Here is a 26115-nt window from a genome sequence, read left to right on the forward strand (position 1 = left end):
CTTATGGCAAAATGAGAGCATTGCTATCCTCCAAACTTACTGCTTTGTTCCCTCACTTCTTTCCTCTTTCCATCTGCAGCAATGGCACCTTCTGGTTGCTTCCCCATTGCCTGCGCTGCCAGAATGGTTTCCCACTACCTATCTCACTGTCTCACCTTTTCTGGGTCACTTTGTTCAGTCACCTTTTGCTATGTGCAGTTATATGTGAAGCAGTTACTTTGTGATTGACACACACAAAAGACAGCTGGGATTAATCACCTACTAAATTAATATTAGTATGTTAACAACCTGTAAAGTATTTGCTAGTCAGATGGGAAAGAGTCAGCTTTCACTGCTCCCCGTGACAGGTGCTTGATGTTGCAATCTCCCACCTCATATTTTCCCTCAAGATGTTATTATCTTTCCATGTTGATGTCCTTCCTCTGGATCCTTGAGCTGCTGCCTGGCCCCGTCTCAGCAGCCTTTACCTTTACCTCCAGTTTTACTTTTACATTTCACAGCTACTCTATGGACTTTCTCATAGCTCTTTCTCTCGGTTTAACAGTTTCCTCAAAAACCTGAGCAAAAGTTATGCAGTTGTGCCATAGAAGAACTATGACAGCATAAACAGTAGGAAAGAAAGGGAGGTTATGTTGCTCCTTTCCACGTTCACCTTTGAAACATCCACATGGCCTTTGTATTTGCAGTTTCAACAACCTGTAAGGTCTAGGTAGTAAAATTAGGGATGTATGTTGTGTGACTTAATATTAAAATTCAGTCATTTTGCATTAGTGAAGCTATGAGCACATCAACTGCAAGGCTTCCACAAATAAGCTTCTCTATCATTTCATAATTTATTTATTTATTTTTAAGTGTAAGTAAAGGGGTGGGTAGATAGCTTTCTGGAGGACAGAATTTCAGTTGGTAAAGCCATATATGTTTATATATGTATTTCAGCAGCAGCTTTTAGATGTTAGCAATGACATTGACCTATTTGGAGTATAATTGGCTAGACGTGGAGCCATGAGTGCTCCATGATGCATTGCCTGAAGAAATATGACCAATGGAGAAAACAGTTGAGTGTACTTCATTCTTTTCTCCATTACTTTACAGTGTCTAGGTAAGACGATGAAAAATTACCTTAGCCTTTATTTTTCAAGAAACAAAGACCACTAGTTTCCTGTACTCAGGAGTTACTGAGACATGGTTTCCTGCAGAGCTTTTTCCTGTGCTTTATCCACTTTGCTGTCTCCTCAATGATTTGCTTTTCCCTGTGTAGGAAAATTATGAGTCCATATCTCTAAAAAAACAGTAATGGATATTACTATGCATGTTGCAGATGTGCTCTCTCTCTAACTGGACACCGCTTTTAATTGACCCTATCATTTTTGAAAAAGCCCTAGAACCTGCCCTGGAAAATATATATTAAAAAAAAATGAATCATGATATGAACTATGAATGTGAATAGTATTGCATGAGGTGCTGATACATAGATCTGCAGAAACACAAAATTCCAACTGGATCGCAATTTTGCGGACACTGAGACCTGTGGGTATTGATAAGCTGGGCTGCACAAGCTGCTTTTCTGTTGTAATGATAAAATCGATAGAAAATGACATTGCCTAACTATCCTACAGCCTATCAGCGCTGGTATTATAGGGTTGCAGATATCAAGTTGTCAGTGCCCTGACTTGTTAAGGTTTCCATGTTCCCAGCCAGGTGTCTCAGAGACCTTCCTGGCTGTAATCAATCCAGCAGCTTTACTAGCAGACTCCGTACCTACCAGTCAAGTGGATTGTTTGACTCCCAGGCTTCCTAGTACGTGCATTGGTGGGCTGGTGAACGGACTACCTTAAATCTAAATTCAGTGAGTAGACAGCTGTCTGGGGATAGGGTTGGGATTTGCCTAGCTTCCAGAGTCTGCAGGCAAGCAGTTAACCCATGGATGCGTGAGTGGGCTGTGTCTAGTATGTAGGATTTACAAGTGTTTAGGTATCTGAGATGCCTCTCTGGTCCCAGACTGCCCAACTGGCAAATACCACACTGCTGCAGTTCATAAAGACTCATTTTATATATTTCTGGACTGTGTGCTATAGAACATATTTTCATTTGGGAAATATCAAAAAAGCTCTGTGCTGCAAGCACTCAGTGTTTCTTTACCTTTGGCTTTATGTTCTCTGCAGGATGGGACTGTGGGGTCTGTTTGTCCTAGTGGCTGGTCAATGCAAAAGCAGGTTTGTTGTTGCCCATGTTTTCAGTTGTACTTTTCAATTAATACTTGTCCATCTACTATAAGGTGATGCCATGACAATGAATAAAGCAAATATAAAAAAGCTCATCATGCCCTGAAAGTCTATGTCTCAAAAGGGTGGTTGAAAAATAACCCATAAATTCTTTAGTATACCGAATCTTTGTCCATTTTGGATTCCACTGTATGGGAAAACTAGTGAAATACTGAAGTGAGTGTGATGGGGCCCCTGTGAGTGTGACTGGGTTGGGTGATGTACAAGGGGAGGCTAAACTAAATTGTTTTGTTTTGTTTTTCTTGAGAGTGCTAAATGAGGGGTTAATAAATGTCTTCGTTTACTTAATGGAAGGATATGAAGAGGACAGACAGAACCAGACTCTTCTTGGATGTACTCAGCAAAAAGACAAAAGACTTGCAGATATGAAGCACCACAAGGAATTAGAAAGAAAAGTATTCTTGTTTTGAGCACGGTTGAACACTGGAATGAAGTTACCTAGGGACTTTGTGGAGTCTCCATCCTTGGAGATACTCAAAACTCAACAAGGCAGGACTTGGACTATATGATCTCTAGAGACCCCTTTCAACCTAAATTATTCTGTGATTTATCTGATTGCTCTTTTAATCTTTTATATGGCTCTTGATAGGACCACAGTTATTTTCAGCTTATTCTAAATATGAAGAGATTAAAAGAATATGCACTCCCCCATGGAATATTTTTGTAAAATCCAGAGCCATTTCTTTGCCCACAGCTCAGCAAAGAAACATTCTTTTTGACTGTGAACACTTTGAAGCAGATTTTTGTCTGCCATTTATTCGTCAGGTCATACATCTTGAACTTATATGTAATGAAATAAAAGCTTGTTGCTCTCAAAAACTTCACGATCCAGGAAAGTCTTGATTATGCAGAGGAATTCTTATGTATCCTTTCTTCACTGTAATAGGGTCTAAATCAGAACTTAGGTATAAGGCAAACAGATGGAAAGATAAAGGCAAGTTACAAATAATCTTATTTTGTTAGAACTCCTGTCTTGTAAAAAAGAAAAGAAGACATTTTCCTTCCCAGATATGCTTAGATTTTAAATAAATCCAGATTCATCTGAATGTATGACAAAGAGAATTATTTAATGATGCAATAATACTTTCTTGTGTGTGGCTTATATATTTGTTTTTCTGAATGAAAATGAGATCAGATGAATGTCTTTCAAACCAGTAAGACAGACTCTGCAGGTGTTTTGTTTCAGTAAGAGTTGTAAAATAATTCTTAAGGGCAGATTACTCAATTAGGTTAGCACACATGTGTCATTTACATCCAAACCTCGGGGCTCTGTATGTAATCTTGATACACGCCTTTCCAGCTGGTTTGAGTGGGTCAAAGCTTGCAAAAAGGTCATGAAAGGACCCTTTTCTTATCAGCAAAAGGATGGGAGACTCTGTGGGATCAGCTGACTGATGTAGGTGAAAACTAACTTACTAGATAACAAGCTCTTACTACATAGCTATGTAGTTGCTAGTGGTTACAAAAAGATTGGGGTAAAAATTTATGTTCCAAGAAGGGCTAGGGCAGGATTGTCTCTTTCATCATCACACAAAGCTGATGAAAAGTCTGTGTCTCATCTACAGCTTTGTCTTACATTAGTCTCTGAGCTGTGCAGCTTCTCTGCTCCCCACACTCGCCTTCCCCATGGATTTTGCAACAAAGTTGGATTTTGATTTGTGACTGCTATTGCAGCAATACTACTTCTGCAGCTTCTAACCAGCCTTACTACTTCTACTAGCTCTGGGCTTCATAAGTATCATAGCCAACTGGAAGTCCCTCTGGACACTGTGTGCTGAGCCTTGATACCCTCTCCAGTTCCTTTTGCTGTAGATTGTCCTCTATTCAGCAAAAGAAAGTTCTATCAGGCTCCCCAGATCTCTAGGATGAAATAGATACTTCCTTGACTTTGTTCATATGAAGGCATAAAACATTTTGATGAGAGCTTTGCAGCAGGCATCCTCAGTTTTTGAATACTGTTATACTGCTGATGTCATCAAAAATTACTGTAGCTCATCTAAAAAATCTGGCCCCACTACTGATTTTTGACAGAAATCCTCTATTTGTTTCCTTACCTTATTAGCTTATTTCTGCTTGTATGAGTGACCTGTGTTGAGGCCTGATTTAGCAAATGCTTGAGCAGAGGGCTTGTATGAACAGTTTGTGGACCTACCAGTACATCAGCAAAGTTTCAATCTCTCTATTTTTGCCTTTGTAAGGGGAGAAGGGGCATCTATCTGTTGTTGCAACCATTGAGTATGGGCCAAAGATGACATGAAGGATTAGACTCTGATTTGTGGCCATCTTCCATCAGTGAATTCATGCCTACAGCACGGGCTGCTCATTAACCTGTGTAAATATGTGTTACCAAATTCTCCTTTGGTCTCATGGGTTTGCTCTAGGAATGTGAGATCTGGAAGACAAGTGGGAAGGTGAGGCCTACCTGTGATGCTGGGAAAGCTGTAGGTGGTGCCATGGAGCAATAATTACTAACAGCAGCTGGTAATGATGGTAACACCTGAATGAACTCAACCCTTTTACAAAGAGAAATGTATCAGATATCAAAGAAAAATGTCCACAAGTCTTAGCATGAGGCCCCTCAACATATTTGTGCTCATGTGATCTAGTTGTGGATGGCAACCGACTTAATTTGGTCCTGATGACAGCTGCTCAAGGAAAAGCATCTGTGTTAAAGGATCCTGGTACTAACGTTCAGCCCTGCTGAATTATTTCACCCAGATGTTGGCAATAATATTCCTAATGTTTTTTCCTGTTGTGCAAAATGATTGTTCTAGAGAAGAAGCCACTTTATTCCTCATGTCATTATATGCCTGTTCATTTCAATGCTCTGACCTGAGTGTATTATCAGTTAATACTTATGCAAGTGTGCTTATTTAGCTGTTTGCAGAATTCCTTGTGGTTTTTGGTCAGTGACCTACTAGAGCTGAAATGCTTTATCTGCTTCCTGGCAACAGCAGGGTCTAAAGGTTCATGCAACATCATTGCCTATAAAACAAAGATATTTTCTCTTCACATACTATATATACTCATACTTGTTACCCACTATGCTAGAGATTTAAACTCTTGCTGATGAAGTAAAGCAGCTTCTACAGTTACAGGCCCTCCTTTCCTATTCTACTTTTCTTGCATTCCTGCTATTTACACACATAAGCACCTGCACTTCTTCAGTCCCACATTTCACTTCTCTTTTGGTGGGCTGTCATCACAGTTCTGCCATTCCTTCCTTGAGCTCTCCTATCCCATTATCAGCCTTGAGGTCCTGGGCTCTTTGTTGTCTGGCCAATGTTCCTGGCTTACTGAGAAGTGTTTCTTTATGCTTTTCAGTAGTTATTTCTGTCTTTTCTGTGGTTCAGTCTCTGGCAGTTTTTTACTTGGCACACATCAAGTATTCATGATTCCTCAAAGATCAAACAGCAGAGCTGTTAATGCATAGGTTTTTTCTCAGCAATTTCTGATCAACTTAATTTGTTTCAACTGTTGCACAGAGATCACTCTTCAGACAGCAGTGCTAAGAGTTTCTCTCTAGAAGGTCTAGCAGTTGTGCTCAGGGCACTTATGTGTGATGATGGCATAAAATATTCTGTTATACCTGCTTAATCACTTGGGAAACACTGTAATTAAATCCCATGGTATGGATTTATTTAGAGGAGTGATTGCTTCTCAGCAATAATAGCCCTTCCAGCAGCTGGGCATGTTTTTGTATCAAGGCAAAAACCAATAAAATCATTGCAGTTATTCAGTGTATTGTTTGTTAATATTTGGTATGTTAAGGCTGGCTGCAAGGGGGTTCAGTCTGTCCCTGTGAGATTTGTTTCTGTTCCTCTGAACTGGTGTGAGCTAATAAAGATGAAGAGAAGCCTACCTTCCTGATCCAGCTGTTTTGGGAGGAAAAAACCTAATCAAAACTGTTTTCCTGGAGTCCTTGCTACTGAATCTGCTCTTCCTGTGGGAGCTAATAGTTGTGGACACACGAGTTGAGCTCCAACTGATGGGACAAGGATGCTGGATGGCCAGTAACAAATGTAGAACTTTCAGATTGAGATGGAGTTGAGGCTCTTGGTTGTGAGCAGGCATGGGAATTTCACTATCATCACACAATAGTTCTTGTGTTTAAAAGACTAGACATAGTGCTATGGAGTCTTGCACATACTGCTTGTAACTGAGTAATCCATTTGGAATGGAAAAGTTCACTGAGGCAGAGTGGTGACTGAGGTCTCCAAGAGCATCATCCAAACTGCCTTTCTTTGAATAACTCGGACTGCAGCTATTGGCAGAACCTTCCAGGTCTTTGCTCTCTATGAGATTCTGAGCTGTCCCAAGTCTTTTAATGGATGCACATTCCCACCTTCCCACCTCTAAACCCCCCCTCCCCCCCAAAAAAAAAAAAGGTAGATGAGGTACTTAGGGATATGGTTTAGCACAGGACAGGAACGGTTGGACTTGATGATCTTAAAGGTCTTTTCCAACCTTGTGATTCTGTGACCAGCTCAGGACAAATACAACTGTCATGAAATGCGAAGTCTATGACACCCTTTATATGGAGGTCTTGATGGATAATGAAGTAGAATTTTTAACAACTTGGTAGACTTCAGCATATGATCATGAAAGATGCCCGTGTCTCCTACAAGCTTCAGAAAGAGGAAGGTGACATGTTTCTTTCTGTACAGCTTATTCATGGCATTTGGGTAACTCTCTGCAAAGTGGGTTATGCTGAATACTTTCTGTACAACTGGATTACGAGACCAACCCTTGACAGTGATAAACCCCATGCCTGCTTTAACCATGTCCTTATTTCTTGTTGGGTAGAAGAGGAGTGTGCATGTAGTCATCCCACTGCATGCTGTGTTCTTGTCAGTCCTGATGCTACTTCATCCACCATTACTTTTGGGCAAGAAAACCTCCCTCTTACCTAACCTACTATGTCCTTCAACTGTTCCTGAATATCTTTTTGATTTTGAATGGTGCTTCCAAGGCCAACCACTTCCTGTCCAAGAGCTGAGAGTGGCACTGGTGTGAGATGGAGGGACCTCCTGCAGAAGCTGCTGCTTCTCCAGAGTAACAGTTCTACAAAGTACTAGTTCTCCAAACTGTTGTTAGTTTGGCTTCAAGAATTGCTGCAAGATATATCATCAGCTTCTGTGGAGGAAAGAAAAGCAAGCCTTGTCTGGTTCTGAGCATCTGAAGATAGAGTGCACCATTCTGTTACTTGTGGTCATATTCACACTGTGGACTTTCACAGGACACGGTTGTGTATGGTAGTGGAAGTACTAGAATAAACCCATTTTTTCCCCAACTTTTGTGGCAGGGTCAAGCTCTGAATGACACATAAGTTATTGCCAAATTAGCAACACTCTTTAGTCCAAGTGGCTGAATATTGGCAGCTGTGTGACTTCAGGCATCACAGAACCATAGAACCACAGGTTGGTTTGGGCTGAAAGGCACCTCAAAGTTAAACTATTCCCAATCCCCCTGCCATAGGCAGGGAAACTCTCCACTGGACTGGGTTGCCCAAAGCCCCATCCAGCCTGGCCTTGAACACTGCCAGGGAGGGGGTAGCCACAGCTTCTCTGGGCAGCCTGTGCCAGGGCCTCACTACCCTAACAGTAACAAATTTCTTCCTAATATCTAATCTAAATCTGCCCTCTATCAGTTTAAACCCATTATACCTCATCCTATCACTACAGTCCTTCATAAAGAGTCCCCCCAATCTTTCCTGTAGGCCCCTTTAGGTACTGTAAGGCTGCTCTAAGGTCTCCCCAGAGCCTTCTCTTCTCCAGGCTGAACAAGCTCAACTTTTTTCAGCCTGTCTTCATAGAAGCGGTGCTCCATCCCTCTGATCATCTTCATGGCCCTCCCCTGGACTCCCCCTAACATTCAGAAATGCTGAGAGTGAATAGAAAAGCACTTGTACAAGGGACCACGGTCTCATGCTATCACAGGCTCTGGTGGTCAAGAGCATAAGGTTTCTGCAAGTTAGCTCATGTGTGATAATTTGTTACCCTGTGGTAATTGTTCCTAGAGCTATGACCAAAGTCTCTAGATATCTCTACCACCAGAAGCCAGAGCTGTAATCTGCTATGGTGAGATAGCTACTCTACAAAAAGCAAACATATATCTAGTGAACCTTTTTCAGTCTCTGGGCTGTGATTTTTGTTGCCAGGAAGTGTGCTCTGATATTTTCTCAGTCTGGGCTCTCAGCTTAGCATCTGTTCCTGGTCAGTTGACACATGCCTTAGTTCAGCTGTTCTTCTAAGCATGAAGTATCTATCTATTGATTCAGACTTGTTCTTTTATCTACTGTTGTCACTGCTTGGTCCCCTGAACCAAAATCCTGCTTTTAACAAGCAATTTATCTCTTCTCAGGAAAGTGTGATAGTCTGTTCCTGGATACCTGGCTATTGCTGCAGTGCTGGTAGCTTTACTGCTATAATGCTATGGAGTTTGCTGGCTTTCTTGGAGACTCCCAAAGCAAATGTGAATATGTTGCTACATTTGCTGATTAAGTCCTGTTGTACAGAGCCAGTTGTGCTGCACTGTGGAGGGTTTGCAGTCTGCACATGTACAGTTTGTAGGGTCCTGCTCAGTGCACCTGTTTCAGAGAATTTTTGTTCTTCCATGGAAATACTTCCATGCTATTAACATGCCTGAGAGCATGCAGCAATGATTTCCTCATGCTGTTTCCTAATGACTTGTCATCCCATTGTGTATTTGCTCCATGCACTGATGGAATTGCTACCTCCTGGGGAGTGGAGGCAGTTCCTTTTCTGTGTGAGCTCACCTTTTTATGTCTAGAAGGGCTGTCTTAGCTAAGGCTTTGTATGGTGCTACTCCTGGGCATCTCCTGAAAGCCTCTCTCTGTAACTTTAGTTGCTTCAGATGTTTATTGCATGTTAGACCTAATGCTTTGCTCAGATCAGGTCTGCATTATTTTTCTCTGGTGGTCTCTTCATATGCTTTGCTCTTGGCATTTCTTCAGTTTTTCAGGATCCAGTTGTAATCCCTCAGTGCTCAGTACATGCCTGGCATAGATGTTCATAGACTTACTTTGCTTTAGCTTCATTATGTCCATCCTGAAATTTGTCCCTGATAGTTTTTGAGAATTTCTGGATTTCTGGATTCATGGTTGCTGATTACCTTTAGCTTTCAGTCTCCTTCTGCTGCTGTAAACTTCAACTTTAACCCTGAAGGTCTCTCTGAAATATGATTTGGTTTGCTGTGGAGCAGTTCAGCACCCAAAACAATGTTCAGAATATTCAAGTCCAGTTTATCTACTGAAGATTTGACAAAAATTTTCAGGAGTGTCACAGGTTGCACCTAAAAGAAATACAAAAGGTGTGTTATTTCTGACTTGTGGTTGGTGTCTTGCTCTTGAAATATGTCCTCTTACAAGCTGGATGGGGTCCACAGTGGCAATCCTGCCTCTCTTTTGTGCTGAGAATACCTTTGGTGATTGTTGAACTGAAAAAATCCCTATGGCTTCCTTTTACTTACAAATGAAATTTCTTATTCCATAGCTTTCTTCTTGACAGATTTCATTAGCTCACTTTTTATAGTATCCAATAACTTCTTTCTTACCTGACAGTGCTACCTGGAAGGGTTGCAGTCTGGTTTTGTTTCTTGCTCTCAGCAGTTGGTGTTGACGTTTGGATCCCAGCCTTGAACCTTTGCCGATTGAAAACATCCCTGCAGGGTCAGCTTTTCCCAAAGCTGTTAACGACTCTCCGAAATTAGAGACCAAAATTGGGTTTCTAAGCTGTGGGATGTGTCTGAGACAATAGTGTGTGTGTTGTTGCACATCACTTGGTATTGCCTTACTGTGTTCCTGTAGGAGGTTGTGGCTGGCCAGCAGTTCTGCACTGTTAAGGCTGCTGCATTCTAGATCAGAGACACCTGTGGAGTGCCACAAGGTTGTACTCAGACAGGGATCATCTGAGCACCCTCAGGTAGAAGTCTCAAAACTGCAATGTGGGCTGGGGGTGAGAGGAGGAGAGAATCTGTTTCCTGCCCAGATTTCTTTATTTGAAGGTTCTTTGTTCTGATTTTGGTCCTTTTAAAACCCGGCTTTTGGAAGTGAGACACCATTTCCCTGGTTTTGGTGTCTGCTGCAAGGAGAAAGTGCAGACAGGTCTCCTCTAGGTCTCTGGGGTCCTGCCACAGTACATTTCTGTATTTGCAGCTGACCCCAGGGCATTGGTGAGGTTTTGTTCTTTCTCAGAAGCTCTTTTTTTCAGGTGCACCAGTGAAGCAGTTCTATTAGTTACTGTGATACTTCAGATAAGGATAGGCAATTAGCTGGCCTTCTTCACACACATACAGACTCATTCCTGCATCAAGCTAATAGGAGCATGGTGCTGAAGTTCACCAAGCCATACTCATGCAAGTTCTATAACTGCTTTTATAACCTGAATGTCCGCCCTAAAGCAGGTGGCTTTTCTGGAAAGCTGTTCCTAAATCTGATGGGTCCAGAGGTTAAAAATCTTATTTCTAGCCAATTCATGGACAATGTGCAACCATTACTTGGCATGTCCTCACTTCCCCTACCCTCGTCTCACAGTGTATTTGTAGTAAGTAATGTATTGTCTTTCATAAACTCTCTTTTCTAGCCATGCCCTACATCAGATCCAGTTTGAAGTCACCCTTCTTGAAGAGGGTTACCAGCGTTATAGGCAGAATTCCAGGTGAGACTTCTCCAGTGCTCTGTCTGGGTCACTCACCTCTCCCAGCCATCCTGCTAATGCATCTCTAAAGTGTTCCCTTCTGCAAATTCTGCTTTTCCCTCCATGTTACATCCCCGTAACTCCTGTTTTATTACTTGTGTATGGTTCTCTGAGGCCATACTTAAAACTAACAGGTTGGGATGCCTGCTATTTTTGATTCATTTAAGACTGTCTCTGTCTCAAGACTGTCCTAGAGAGGAGGGTTACTGCTGCTTTCCTTTGGATGGCATGAGAACTGCTTGATCGCATGCCTCTAGGCAGCTAACGGTGAGAAGGATTTAAGTGTATCCTTATTTTTATCCTTTGAAGTGGAGTGACTAAGAAATAAAGTATAGTTGCAGTAAAGGTGTTAAAAAGGGTGCAGATGTGCTAAAATAATAAATATTTATTGGCAATAGATAATGATTGGCAGAGGAGAAAATAAACTACTCGGAGTACGTACAATCAAATGAATTTCACAACTGCCTATACTAAAAGTCAACCTTTCTTAAGCAACATACAGAGCTTAGTTCATTAAGTGTTACGTGTGCAACTGAGAAACACATGCTTCCTTGTTGATTTACTTCAGGGATTTGTATGTGCTCGTTTTACTGCTCAAAATGAGTCACATCATTCAATTACTGTGAATTGCAACTGCCCCAGTAATGTTTCTATTCTTGAACAACAATTATGTTGGTGAGTTTCCAGTATTATTAACTACTGGATAAAATACTACTCTTGCACTATTTCATTATAATTTCTGAAAAAAAAATCATAATACTTGCTAGTCATCCTGTAAGTGATGAGACTTTTAATCTTGCAGATTGCTAGAAGTGACAGTTTATTTGATGTATTTCAGTTGCTATGATCTGCAGTGTGTTGTCATTTACCTTCAGTAGACAGTATGTAAGTATCAGGTTTTAGAGAATGAGGACATTTCCCAGTTTACCATTTGGATTAGGACTGTGGTCCAAAAGAGACTGAAAATTGCCACAAAGTAGCAGCTAAGAGAACTTTAAGGATGAGGAACATCTGTGGAGTGTTCTAGAACCTATGGGGGAGATTGATCAGTGTAGCCATACTTCGCTGCCTCTGACGCCTGGAAGCCAACTCAGCATGGCCAGTAGGGAGGCAGGTCCTGGACCTGCTTTGCACCAGGAGGAAAGCAGCATCACAAGGGGTAAGGAGGGGTGGCAGAAGGTTACAGCATGAAGTGGTAAGAGAAATCCCTCTTTACAGTCTAACCAAGCCTCCAAGATACCCTTACAGAACAGGTACAAGGCCCGGGGCATAGTAAACAAAGCGCATAATGAGATAGAGGAGGAACCTGTGCAAGCAGCCTTGCCAAGGTCAGAAATACCAACCCCTCACAACAAAACCTGCCTTAGGGCCAGTGCCAAGGAGAAACAATGGCAAGTTATGGTCATTGGTGATTCCCTCCTGTACAGAACAAAAGCACTCCTTGGCAGATCAGACCATCTTTTCAGGGAAATTTGCTGTCTCCCTGGGGCCCAAATTAGGGTCATTGCCACAAGACTGAAGAGCCTAGTACAGCCTTCAGACTGCTATCCATTCCTGCTCTTTCACGTGGATAAAAATGATGTTGCAACAAGAATTCTGAGGTCAGTCAAGAGATTTCAGAGCCCTGGGAAGAATGCTAAAACCTGTGGGAGCACAAGTAGTGTTTTCCTCAATCCTCTCAGTAAGCAGGCGGAGACTTTGGAAGACACAAGCAAGCCCAGGATATCAATACCTGGCTCCAGGACTGGTGCCTTTGCCAAAACTTTGGGGTTTTAAGCCATGGAAGACCCTTCAACAGGCAAGGTATGCTGGACCCTGACAGGATCCACCTGTCCCAATGGGGAAAGACATCTTTGGGTGTAAACTGGCTGACAGATAAAGAGACCTTTCAACCAGAATTGATGGGGAGGAGAGGATACCAACAGTATTACAGCAGCTAAGCCAAGGGTTAGCATGGCACCCCCTGAGGGTGGCAGTGCTGGTGGGAATATTTACGCTGCTCCTGGGAGTATGGAGTGCTCAGGAGCATATCTGAAATGCTTGTACACCAACGCACTCAGTATGAGAAACAAACAGGATGAACTGGAAGCATTGCTCAGCTCCCCAAGCTACAGTATCATTGGTATTAGTGACACTGGGTGGAATGAGTCTCACAACTGGAGTTCTGGGTTGGAGGGTTGCAGACAGTTCAGGTGGGATAGGCAGGGCAGGTGAGGTTGAGGTGTTGCACTATACATAAGAGAGAGATTTGATTGTATAGCCCTTACAGTTAGCAGTAATATGGCTGGGAGCCTCTGGGCAAGAATTAGGGGAATGGAAAACAAAGGAGATGTAGTAGGTGTCCACTACTGATCGCACAGCTAGGATGTAAGCACAGATGAGTTATTCTATAGGCAATTAGAAGACATTTCAGGATTTATAGTCTTTGTTCTTACAGGACATTTCAACTTCCCAGACAACAACTGGGAATATAATTCTACTATCACAAGCTGGTCTTAGAAATTCTGGAAGTTGGTAGGAGTTAACATCTTGTCAGGCGACTAGGAAAGCTGCCCTCCTAGATCTGCCATTTGTGAATAGAGAAAGACTTGTGGGGGATGTGATGGAAGGTGGCTGTCTTGGCCACAGTTGTCATGAAATGCTTGAGTTTAAAATTTTCAGTGTAATGAGAGAAAAGGATAGAAAAGTTGAAACCCCAGACTTTGTGAGCACACACTTGTTTTGCAAAGTCTCCTGGGAATCTGCTTTTAACAACTTAGGAGTCCATGAATACTGGTCAGTCTTTAAGAACCATGTTTTAGAAGCACAGGAGCAGGCAACTCCACAGTAAGTCAAGCATTGAGAGCAAAAGACCAGCTTGGCTGGACAACAAACTCCTCATGGAGCTCAAGAGGAAAAAGAAATTGTATGGCCTCTGGAAGTGAGGTCAGGCTTCACAGGAAGATTGCAGTGCTAATGTTCATATGTGCAGGGAGAAGAGATGAAAGACCAAAGATCAATTAGAGTTGAAACTGGTCAGTGTTGTTTCAGGTAACAAGGGATGTGGAGGGTGTGTTAAGTACACTAATAGCAAGAGGAGGTCTAAAAAAAACATTGGACCGATACTTTTTGAAGATGTTCACCTGACTAATAGGGAAAAAGTGGAGGCATTCAATGCATTTTTGCCTCAGTCTTTAGTAACACTCATAGACTTTGGGTTGCCCAGTTCTGTGTGTTGGAGCATGAGTGTGGGAGCAGTAACTTGCCATTTGTAGGCACTGAAATTTTAAGGGATCAGCTCTACCAGCTCAATGCTCCCAAGTCCATGAGGCTGGATGGGACTCATCCCAGAGGAAGAAGGAGCTAGCAGATGTTACGGCAAGATCGTTAGGGCAAGACCACTCTCTGATGGCTGAAAGCTATCCAATGTTTTTGCCATCTACAAAAAGAGTGTGAGGAATGAATACCTAGGGAACTATAGCCCTGTTAGTCTGACCTCAGTTCCTGGGAAAATTATGGAGAATGATAAGCTAAGTACTACTAATAGGCATTTAAAGAATAATGCAATCACGCACAGTCAACACCGGTTCAGAAAGGGAGAGTCCCGTTGAACTAATTTGATATCCTTCTATGATAAGGTCATCTGCCTGGCAGATAAATGGAAGGGGGTGGATGTAGTTTTTCTGGATTTTAGTAAGGCATCAAGCTGTCCCTCACAGCATCCTTCTGGAAAAGGATGTATGATGAGTAGGTTTATGGTGCACTGGGTGAAGAATTGGCTGAAGGACAGGGATCAGAGGGTTGTACTGAATAGGGCTACATCTGATTGGTGACAGATGTTCCTCAGGTTTCAATTCGAGAGCCAGTTCTCTTCAGTATATTTATCAAACATCTGGGTGTGGGAGTTTAATGCATCATTAACAAGTTTGGTCATGATACCAAACTGGGAGACACTGTTGACTCTCCTGAAGGACCAGACACCTTGCAGAGGGATCGAGATAGATTGGAGCATTGGGCCATGATTAGTGGGATGAAACTAAACAACTTGAAATGGCGGATTCTGCACCTAGGAGGGAGTAACACCGGGCCCAAGTATAAATTGTGAGAAGACTGGTGGGAGAGCAGCCCTGCAGAAAGCGGTCTGGAGGTGCTGGTTGGCAGCAAGCTGAACAGGAGTCAGCAGCCAAGGGGGAAAACCCCATCCTGGTGTGCCCCAAACACAGCATCACCACTCGGTCAAGAGAGGTGATTATCCTGCTGTATTCAGCAACGGTACAGCCTCACCTGGGGTACTCTGCACAGTTCTGGGCCCCACAATTTAAGAAGGATGAGAAGGTCCTTGAATGGTTATAGAGGAGGGGAACAGAGCTGGTGCAAGGCCTGGAAGGAATGTCCTATGATGGGCAGCTGAGGGCTTTGGGCTTGGCTAGTTTGGAGTAAGGGAGGCTGAGGGGTGACCTCACTGCACTCTCCAGCTTCCTCAGGAGGGATGTGGAGAAGGAAGTGCTGAGCTCCTCTCCCTGGGATCCAGTGACAGGACAGGTGGGAATGGTTCAAAACTGCACCAGGGGAGGTTTAGACTGGGCGTCAGGAAGCATTTCTTTACAGAGGGAGTAGTCAAACACTGGGTCAGGCTTCCTGGGGTGGTGGTCGACGTCCCAAGCCTGTCAGTGTTGAAGAGGCATTTGGACAATGCCCTTAACATGCTTTAAGTTTTGGTCAGCCCTGAATTAGTCAGCTGAAGTTCTATTCTGTTCTATTCTATTCCTAGTACTGAGTTGGCAAAGTTGGTTCTGTAAAGCCCTCTGCTTACAGCCCTGGAGATGGCAAACACAATTTATTTGAGACTGGCATCTTAATGCATCTTAATTTTTTTTTTGCATGAAAACCAACAAATTTCTAGTCCTCTGATACTGAAAGAAAACAAAAAAAACCAAGAAGGCAAATGGAAAAAAACAGCACATGGAATTTATAATTTCATTATTTTGAAGGAGATATCATCTTTGATTAGTACTGTATTTTCAAATTCTTTTTCTTAACCTACTTTATTTTCAGCCTAAATTAGGAAATAATTGTTTCCAGTAGTATTTTATTACTTTCAGGAGCATCATTATTGAACCTGATGTTTGTAGCAGCTGGCTTTCATAACATTAACATTGGGTGTCAGATTTTACAGCCAGCACAGTTGGAGGTAGGAATAAATAAAGCATAATAGGTGCTTTATTATGAATTGTACCTTATAATCAAATGCCTCTGATAGCAGATGCATCATGTGGAGAAGCAGTACTGGGCATAACAGCACAGGTCAGGACTAGCCAATATAAGCTGCTTTATATTGTGCACCTTCCAAACCTAGGTGTGCCTCATGTTACTTCATAACAATTACAACATAAAAGTACTGGGAAAGGAGCCTTAGCAACAGTTTCCACTTTTGTCATTTGGAAGAGGCAGCTGCAGAGCCTGGGACCAGCCCTCATCCCAAACCGCTGCAGCTGGAAGGGTTGATTTAGGGCTCCCAGGAAGGCAGAAATCAGAAGTGAGTAGAAGCCTGCAGACCTCGTTTGGGAATGGAGCAGTGCTTGCTGGCTAGGTCAACAGGCAGGCTTTTCTCTAACACTGCAAACCTTTCCGTTTCCTAGAAATGATGAAGAGAACTGTAGAAGCACGAAGGTGAATGTGAACACTACAAAGTAGTCTGGTTTATGTGCCATGAGTTAAGCACCAGAACCCATTCTGGCACTCGAGTCCCTTAGCTTTGGTCACTGCTTTTCAATATTTTTACTTTATTGATACTGATATTTTTGGTAAAGTAGCACTAAAAACAAAAAGGAAAAAACAAGTGCCAATCTTCCTAGTGCTACCAATGCAGCCACAAAATGCACTGGGGTTTTGGGTTGCTGATAGCACCTGGCCACCAGGAGCGTAACATGCTGGCTAATACAGAATTACTGTATGTGACCTCAGTGTGTTCGTGCCTTGCTGTGTTCCAGCTTGTAGAAACTACAACTGGCCTCCTAACCAAACACAGTGTTTTGATCAAATCAGGTGGTGGTCTTCTGCAGCTGCATTTTCAGACCCCTACAGCACTGTCCAGCAGCAGTGCAAGCTGTGCTTTCCAATACAGTTCTTACGGCAGGCTGGGCTACTTTATGAGGGTTTTTTTCTTCAGTGAGGCTGTGGGCCTCAGTGTATTAAAACTTCTTCAACTTCTGCACTGCCGTGAGCATGTTAATCTGTGCCTTTTAAATCACTGGGGCCGATGCGGCACTCCTTCCTTACACTGCTGCCAAATGCTGTGTTTCACGCCTAACACATGATGCTTCTGTCTCCCTTTTGGGATGCTGTGTGCCTCAGTCCCTGCCTTTTCTCTAGGGTGTGGGCTCCTCCCCTTAAGCCTAGAAAAGACATAAAAGCAGGCGGCTGTGCCACCTGGATCCGGGTCCCGTCCTCTCCTGCGAGGCCGGCTTTGCTCCACGGCTGCTGATACATGAACCTTCTGACTCCTGCTTCTTGCTGTGCAGCGCGGAGCAGTGGATCCCCCCTCGGGCTGTCCTTCCCTGGCGCTGGTGGTCTTCACGGCTGTTCAGGTATTTGCACCTAAAGTGAGCTGGGTGGAATAAGCCTGTGTGAGTAGAAAGTGTGAAAGATTCTCAGTAACTGGTAATGTGTCCTTAAATAGTTTAAGGACTGTGACTAAATGTGCTTCCTTAGCCTGCTTGTAATTACTGTATCGCCCTTGGAATCAGTTCAAGAAGAGATTTTTCTTTTCTTCTTTGACAAGTTAAAACATTGGCTTTGGAAATGTTGGAGGGTTTGTGTCTTTTTGTGGAAGAAGTAACTGTGTAAATGGGATTAATGGTACTGAAGCTAAATGAGGAATTACGTCTTCTGCAGCGCCGGTTCCACCACCCTTCAGCTATTTTTAAGATCACATTGTCTGCCGTGATTTTTGATACACATTGGTTTGGCTTGTTCTTCTTATACTTGCTTTGAAGTCATTCTTAACAAAAGTTGACAAACTTTCCAGTTTAAACATTGCATGAAAATCAAGAAATTGCCCCAGCAACATTTTGGTCGATTTTCTTCTGTCTCATTTGCATGAGTTAGTTGTAAGATTCTTATCAACTGCTGCCTAGTCTCTTCTCTTAAACTTTTTGTGCAGGTACAGAAGACTGCATGTAGGCATACAGGTGTATTGTATGGTGGGTCAGCCCTTGCATATACAGAGCTATATTTGAAGCAAGAAATAATACCCACAGTGATTTGCAGCATTTTGGAAATGGAATCTTGCTGCTTGTTATCCCCTAATGACTGTTGTGCAGTCTTTTTAGCAAACAGGAACATGTGAGTTTATTCCAAAGGTTGCAGAACACCTATTTTATTTTTTTTATTCTGTATCACTGTTGCATGTAATTATTTTTACCAGGTACTTGTGTTGCACATGGTGTGTTGCACAAGGTTGACAGAACACAGCCCAACACCCTTATCAGTAGTATGATGTCTGCAACTCTGATTAGCAAGAATAAAGGACAAGAGCACCAGTGAGGAAGAATAAAATGGTTGAAAATGGCTTTTTTTCTTCAGCTAGAAAAGACAGTACCTGATGCTAGAGATCATGCAGTTGGCATCTTCAATGCTACTTGTCCTTCTCCTCAGGAAAGGAACAGATATAAATTTTGCCTCAGCTATTACTTTTGTCAGTCAGTAAGCAAAAGCACAAAAGCTGGTAAAGCTGAGTGTGGCTCTGGGTACTCCACCATCTCAAAAAGAATATAACAAAAGAGATAAAGTCCAGTGATGCTGGCCATGAGTATGAAAGTACTGCCACACAAGGGATATCAAAGCAAGGCAAGCCTTTTCCCATCTGGAAAAAAGAGCTGAGTGGGGGTAGAGACAGTGTGACAGAAAGTCTCAGAAATATTTGGTGGCAAATTCAGACAGATGCATCATTCACTTTGCTTACCAAACTACCCTGTGGCCATCCAATGAAGTTGTAGCAGTTGGATTAAAAACAAAGATGAGATAATTTTTTAAGCAACAGATAGAAGAGCTGTGCAACTCATTGCAGGAGGATGTTGTTGACATCAATCATTCATAGGAATTTAAGGGGAGGCGGTGTAAATACATGAAACAGAAACTCATAGTTGTTTCCTGTATATAAAGAAACTGCATCCAGACATTCCCTAGACATCCATTTTACCACTGTAGTAGAAAGAATATTGAACTAGGTGGTCCTTACATTTTCTAGGTCTTTAGATGGACCTTATGTTTTTGTGTGTGTTCTGAGAGCCTGTGCTTTCAAATGGTCATCCTGAAATCCCCTATCATTTTTTTTTTTTTTTTTTGCTGCTTGTTACATTTTTCGTGGTCAGTGACTCAAATAGGAGAAAATATTAACCAAGGGTGTTGCCTAATACTATTCCATCACCATTTATAAAAGCAGAACTGGTTTCCACTGTTGCATAAAGATTATCTGATATCTTAACAGGTAGAGTGCCGATGACAGAAAATATTGTAGCCCATTGTTTCAAATGTGACTTAGTTGACTTTAATTTTCCTATACCTGAGGAGTCTTGTTCTAGAGTGATATGTTGTTTCCTTGGATTTTTTTAGGAATGGAGAAGCTGGTTGTTTGTCCATACAAGAGGCCAAATGCTCTTTGTAGGCTGATTTGCTTTCCGTGGGCTGGAGGTGGAACTACTCAACTTGCTCAATGGGGCAAACTCTTCGGTAACTCTATTGAAGGTTAGTCATTTGTGTAGTTAAAGCACAAGTTAAGCAAGTCTGAAATACATGGTAGCCAATTTTTTTCAATTAAATTCAATGTTCTTGAGAGCACTACAATCTTTTTTCCACTGGGTCTTCTCCAGAAAGGAATCCATTAGAAATTAGTGTTTCCATTAGGGTGCAGCATTTGCTAAGTTTCTGTACCACCTTGGATGAAATGATACTTGACTAGGTAAAACATTACATCCTCAGAGCTAGATTTCACAGGACAATAGTAGGCCTGACTGCTTCAGAAGGTATTGGATATGTCTCAGAAACAGTAATACACTGGCTTATTGCTAATATCATAGAATCATAGAATCGTAGGGGTTGGAAGGGACCTCGAGAGATCATCGGGTCCAACCCCACTGCCAAAGCAGCTCCCCAGCTCATATTGCACAGACAGGTGTCCAGACGGGTCTTGAATATCTCCAGAGCTGGAGACTCCACCACCTCCCTGGGCAGCCTGTCCCAGGGCTCTGTCACCCTCACTGAGAAAGAGTTCTTCTGCATGTTGGTGTGGAACTTCCTGTGCTCCAACTTGCAGCCATTGCCCCTTTTCCTGTTCCCACAGACCACTGAAAAGGGGCTGGCCCATTCACCCTGAATCCCATGCTTAAGATATTTATAAACATTAATTAGATCCCCCCTTAGTCTACTCAAGACTGAACAGTCCCAGCTCACTCAGCCTTTGGATATGTTAAAAAAAGGCATCAGCAAGGTTAACAGTGAAGATCTGAGAACTATTTTTAATATTAAGAGACTGTACAGAATGAATTTCTGTTGCCCAGAGTATGCATGGGTTTGCACTCCTTGTATCAAAACTGCAGCTTAAACTGTGGATTTGTAAGAGTGGAGTTACATTTAGTTACAGTGTGAAGTAGTTCTGTGCTGTCAGGCTATATCAGCACTAGAAAGTTCCTCTGCTAATTATTTGAAGGAAAACCAAGGCTGTTTTCCAGACCTTCCACAAAGAAAAAAAAAAAAAAAAAGAGAAATTAGCATTTATGGAGAGCATTCCCATTGCAGCTTTCCAGTCCTCTGAATGTTTGTATGCTTTCTGTAAACAGTGGGTTGTTGGGAGGTTTTATATAAAAAAAAAAGCTTTTGTCCACTGGAACTACTTCCAACAGGGTTACTAAGGAGATGGCCTCAGAGCAACTGAAAACACATATAAATAAAATTCAGGGTGCTGCATGCTTTTTCAGAGATGTTTTGTGCAGAAAGGGAGTATAGAAGATGCAAACATTTCTATATTGCTTCCTATACAATTCCTATATTCAGTAGTGGTTTGTTCTATCTAAACCATTAGACCCATTACATCCATATGAGTTTGGCAGCATGCCAGAAGCTAAGGAGATTTTTAGAAAATCAACATTTTTTCCCTGATCTATTGGTCTGGTTTTGGCTAGGATGGAGTTAATTTCTTTCTAGCAGCTGATGGAATGCCCTGATTGGGAGTCAGGACCAGAGCAGTACTGCTAACACCCCAATGTTTCTACTTGTTGCCAAGCAGTCCAGAACTTTTCAGTTGTTCATATTTCCCTGCTAAGGAGAAGGGAGGGGACACAGCCAAGACAGGTGACCCAAACTGGACAAAGGGGGTATTCCATGCCAATTACATCATGCTCAGCATAAAGGGGAGTTGGTGGGGGGAGGAGCAGGCAGCTCCAGGACGTGCAGGTTTTGGGCACGATCTGGTTTTGGGATGGCTCTGAGCTGTACAGCCTGAGCTGTGTGGTTCAGTGAGAAGTTGCACTGTGCATCACCAGTTTCATATATTTTGCTCTAAAGTCCTGTTATTATTGTTATATCTATCTTTCTGCTATCCCAGTAAATTACTCTTATCCCAATCTGTGAGGTTTTGGTTACTGGGGGTGTTTTTTTCCCTTCTCCTTCCCTCTCTCCCTCCCTCAACTTCCCCATCCCCCCCCTTTTAAAGAACAAATGGCTGCGTGCGTGGTGCTGGTCTCTCCTGACATCTATTATTTCCTTATTTTCTCTAAACAGTGAGGAAAATCCCAATTTTGAAAGGAATATAATAAAAGCATATCATATGTCCTTCCACATACATATAAATTACTATCGATTTATGCAAAGATTCCACATCTACTATGTATAGTGCTGAAGAGCCTCCAAAGAAGAAAACAGGAATCGTATGGTTGTAATAGAGTTCAACTGGCTAATGCTGCCCTTGAAGATGTTTTTCTTGGTAAAGGAAGGGATGGAAGCTTCATCTCTCACAGGATTAAAAGGCAGTAGTGGCAGTAGCAAATACACTGCATCGACTGTAAGGAGGATTAATTTAATCCGTATATTTTGCAGAATAGATTAAAAATTAAAATAATTTCGTTGTTTCTATTTGAAATAACTATCATTCTTTTCACTCTCTTCCTCCACCTCTTCTTCAGTGTCCTCTGTAAGGCTTCCTGGAAGAGAATCGCGTCTTAAGGAGCCTTTTGCGAAAGACATGACAACCGTAGTTAATGAAATTACAAGTGTTTTGTTAAAAGAACTGCAAGAAAAACCATTTGCATTTTTTGGTCACAGGTAAAAATATACACATTTTTAGATACAGTGGGGAAGGAGCTTTCTCTCTGAACTCTAGGCATAGATAGTTATCTGAATTTATTTGCAAAAACTTCCAGACAACCCACTCCTATCAGGCCTTTTATCAAGTCATCCTAAAACATGCTGTTGACCTCAAAGACCTTGGTTATTAATTTATTAGTTCAGGCACAATATTGTTTAAAACTGGCAGTGTGGTGTGTTTGGGGGGAGTGGTTTACACTGATAAATTATACTTGTGTTGACTGTTAATATTTGTGTCAGTGCTTGCCCTGTATGAGTGCAGGGGGCGAACCATTCATCAAACACATAGATTTTTGAGGATCACGCAGTCCCAAGTATTCAAAATAACTCTTACTGCAAATTGACTACTAAAAGAGATTTAAAAAGGTCTGATTTATAAAACCAGATGGCATAGGAATACACTTCATGTCAATCAGCTAAATATCACTGTCATTTACATGTCATTTATGGTTTCAGTAACTCTTCAGGACAGTCAGTTAGCACTGAAACTCAAATGATGTTTAAATTTTCCAGTGTTGCTATCTGCTTTTGCTGACTTTGCTTTCATTTCTCTTTTTTTTTTTTTTTTGCTGTAGCTTTGGATCTTACACTAGTTTTGCAGTTGCACTACATTTGAAAGAGAAGTATGGACTAGAGCCCATCCATCTTTTTGTATCAGGGGCACATGCCCCAAATGTAAGTTGCAGAATAATTAGTAGTACAAACCAGTGCATTAGCTACCAAGAGTAAGCATCTGCATGATGCACACAGTCCCATGCTCTGACTTGGCTGGCCCTGTGTGGAGCCAGGAGTAGGACTTGATGACCTTATGGGTCCCTTCCAGCTCAGGAGATCCTATGATTCTAAGGTTTTATGCTATGGCATGCAGAGTGGCTTTAATACGAAAGCAGCTTTGCTTCTGAATGGATGTGGAAACTTACTCTGTTTTCTTAGAGGAAATCTCTGAGGTGGACAGAGAATTTCACGCTACAGAATATTCACTGCTGCTAACCCTAGCCTAGGGAGATGGCTGCTGAAGCTAATGCTGCCTCTTCTGAATATTGTATTATTTACTATGGCCTTTGGCTTAATACTAAAAAGTAATCCAAACAAAAAAGTCCCACTCCCGACTCTGTAATGTGAAATTGCTGTCGTAACCTGGTCTTTCATAAACCTCCTGCACCAGCCCTCACTACATTCGTCCATTTAATGCTTTCCTTTCTCATATTTCATTGTCTTTTAATGTATCCTCAGTTCCCTCTGAGGGTTGTGCTGGTCTTTCTCAGGAAAACAACGATGAAGAGGCTTTTTCCTAGTCCTCCTGTCCTCAGTCAGCATCTGCTATTTCTGTTCTTCTGTTTCTGGGGCTTCCTAGCAATCCTGAGTACAAGATAGTAGTTCATGGGAGCAGTTAATTGTTATTCCAGCACATTTCCATAATCATTCGGTCTCCCCACTCCTCCATTAGTCAGAAAAGCCTCACAGTAGATGAAGCTTTTCTTTCACCTAAAAAGATTAATTTATTAGTTGTATTTCAATAGTGAGAGTCAAACTTTGAACAGAACTACATTAACAGGTTTTTGTCTGTGGAAGTTGCAGGCCTGGAGGGTACTTGGCTCACTCACAGTCTGTATTTTCAGCAGAACCAGGCGACTCACCCTTTCCAAGAGTTGTCTCTCTGGATGTTAAATTCATCAGCCATTGTATTTTGGGGATAGAGAATTATTTTGTACGTTTCTACTTAATTAAAATATTATTTAAAGTATATTATATACAACACCTGACTTGTTTTGTCTGTTGCTGGCAGTCTGAAGCCTTTCTTCCCATCAAAAGCATACCCTTATGTGATACAGATGATGAGGAAATTCTTACATACATACAAATTTTAGGAGGAACTCCTTCTGAGTTTTTGCAAAATGAAGACATTAAGAAACATCTGATCCATACTTTCAGAGAGGACCTTAGAGTTCTTCAAACATTTTCGTAAGTTTTACAAAATTGTATCACATTTATATTTGTATTTTAGAGTTTTGCTTCTGTAGGATTGTTCCAGGTTTTCTTTTTTCTAATTTGTTCTCATCTCTGTTACAAAAAGCGTATGAACAGAAACCATAGTTTTCTCCTTTGTGTGTTTTTCCATTTATATTCTAGGCTTTAAGCCCTAGATGAAAACACTGCTTGCTGTAGCAACCATGACTGTTATTACAGTAGTGGACATGTCATGGTAGAATTATAGTTCTACTTAGGATCCAAAGTTAGTAGCAGCTAAAAGGAATATTCTCACATCTTCTGTTTTCTGAGGCTGGTAACGTCAGCTGCTCAGGGTTCAGGATCCCAAAGCCCCTGTCCCAACCCAAAGATCGAATCCCTGACTTCTAGGCATCTAGAGAACAACCAGCGGCTTCTGTCCTAGCGACTGTCCCCACTGGCTGGGACACAACAGTTCACGTAGCTGAGTCGGGGTTTCTTTCTCTGGCAAAGACAAGGACATTTTGGCCACAGGCCCCTCAGAAGGGCTCTGAAATATCAGAAGCAGAATATAAGCAGCTCACAAACATTTATTGTAGGTGAAAGCTTTTATTGCAGGATGAAGCTTTTTTCCCCCACTAACTATTGGGTCATTCTTTAAAATTTCAGATCTAATTGCAGCAGGGTAAGGAGCTAAGACTCTTACAGATACAGTAACCCCTTCTCCTGTTTTGTATGTGGGGGCAAACCCCAAATATAGGTATTTTATGGAAAATTTTATTACTGCTTTTTACGTTCACAGTTTTGACAATACAGAAAGGAGTATCCCCTTCTCTTGTGATATTACCTGCTTTGATGGGTCTGAAGATAAACCACATGATCTAGAAGGTACTTTGCTTAAATGGTTTTCCTCTCACACATTTTCCTTTCGTGTTTCAGTCTTTTATCTTCTCTTTAAATGAAAGAAAGCAACTGAACAGTGTCAATATATAACCAAAGGAGTTCATACTTGATTTTAGATAATTATTAAATAACAACTTTGAAACAGTCATGTAAAATGACCACTATAGCTGCCATTTCTCTGACACTTTAAATATCTTTTTCAGCCTGGCATGATCTAACAAGTGGAGATATTTCCTTTTACAAGCTTCCTGGGGGCCACTTTTATCTGCTGGAACCCTCTAATGAAATTTTCTTGACAAAACACATAACAAGATGTATAGAACATGCTGATCTTTGAGCATTTCCCTCTATTTTAATGGGAGAAGGTGCAAGATTCATCCACAGCACTTCAAAGTAAGCCATTCTTTCTGTATAAATGCATGCAGTTATGCCTAAAAGGTGTTCTGTTCCTCCAGTTGTTTACTGTAATCCTTTAAAAGGGGGAGATTTTCTGATTTTTTGAAAATAAATGTTGTTGGGTCCTAAAAAAAGCTTTCATCTTTTCCCTCGTCACTTTGCATGTGCACAAACCCTTCACTTCACCCCACAACCTTGTTTGCAAAAAATGGCAGCTGTGTTATTTTACTTTTAGAGTTTCTCTGTCTGTATGCTCCTGCAGAAATACTGAACATCATTTAATACACACAGAAATCCACAGTTCTTACAGAAATCTTAATTTATTAGGTTCAAATTTATTTAGAATAAGGTACAATCTAGAGTATGCATGTCAATGCCCTTTACAGTCAAACAATTTATGCTTAAAAGATTTTTACTGCCAGATTATACAAGAAGGAGCAGTATTGCAGTCTTCTCAACAGTTAGTTCATTAGCTACTGAAGAGTTAGTTATTGGTGGGAATTATTTTGAGTATTCTAGATGCCGTATTTTTC

At 41.7% G+C, this 26115-nt stretch overlaps 1 protein-coding gene across 1 annotated transcript; it reads left to right on the plus strand.

The window, feature by feature from the left end:
* Positions 1-10881: 10881 nt before the first annotated feature.
* OLAH (oleoyl-ACP hydrolase) lies at positions 10882-25523 on the plus strand (the record flags this gene model as incomplete). Its single annotated transcript, XM_084260343.1, has 8 exons — positions 10882-10960; positions 17500-17565; positions 19592-19723; positions 22156-22294; positions 22912-23011; positions 24123-24298; positions 25086-25171; positions 25390-25523. The coding sequence occupies exons 1-8, from the start codon at positions 10888-10890 to the stop codon at positions 25521-25523; spliced, it is 906 nt and encodes a 301-aa protein (XP_084116469.1). The 5' UTR covers positions 10882-10887.
* Between the last annotated feature and the right edge of the window lie 592 nt (positions 25524-26115).

Source organism: Gallinula chloropus (genome assembly GCF_964237585.1).
Source record: "Gallinula chloropus genome assembly, chromosome: 2".
NCBI classification, from domain to species: Eukaryota; Metazoa; Chordata; class Aves; order Gruiformes; family Rallidae; genus Gallinula; species Gallinula chloropus.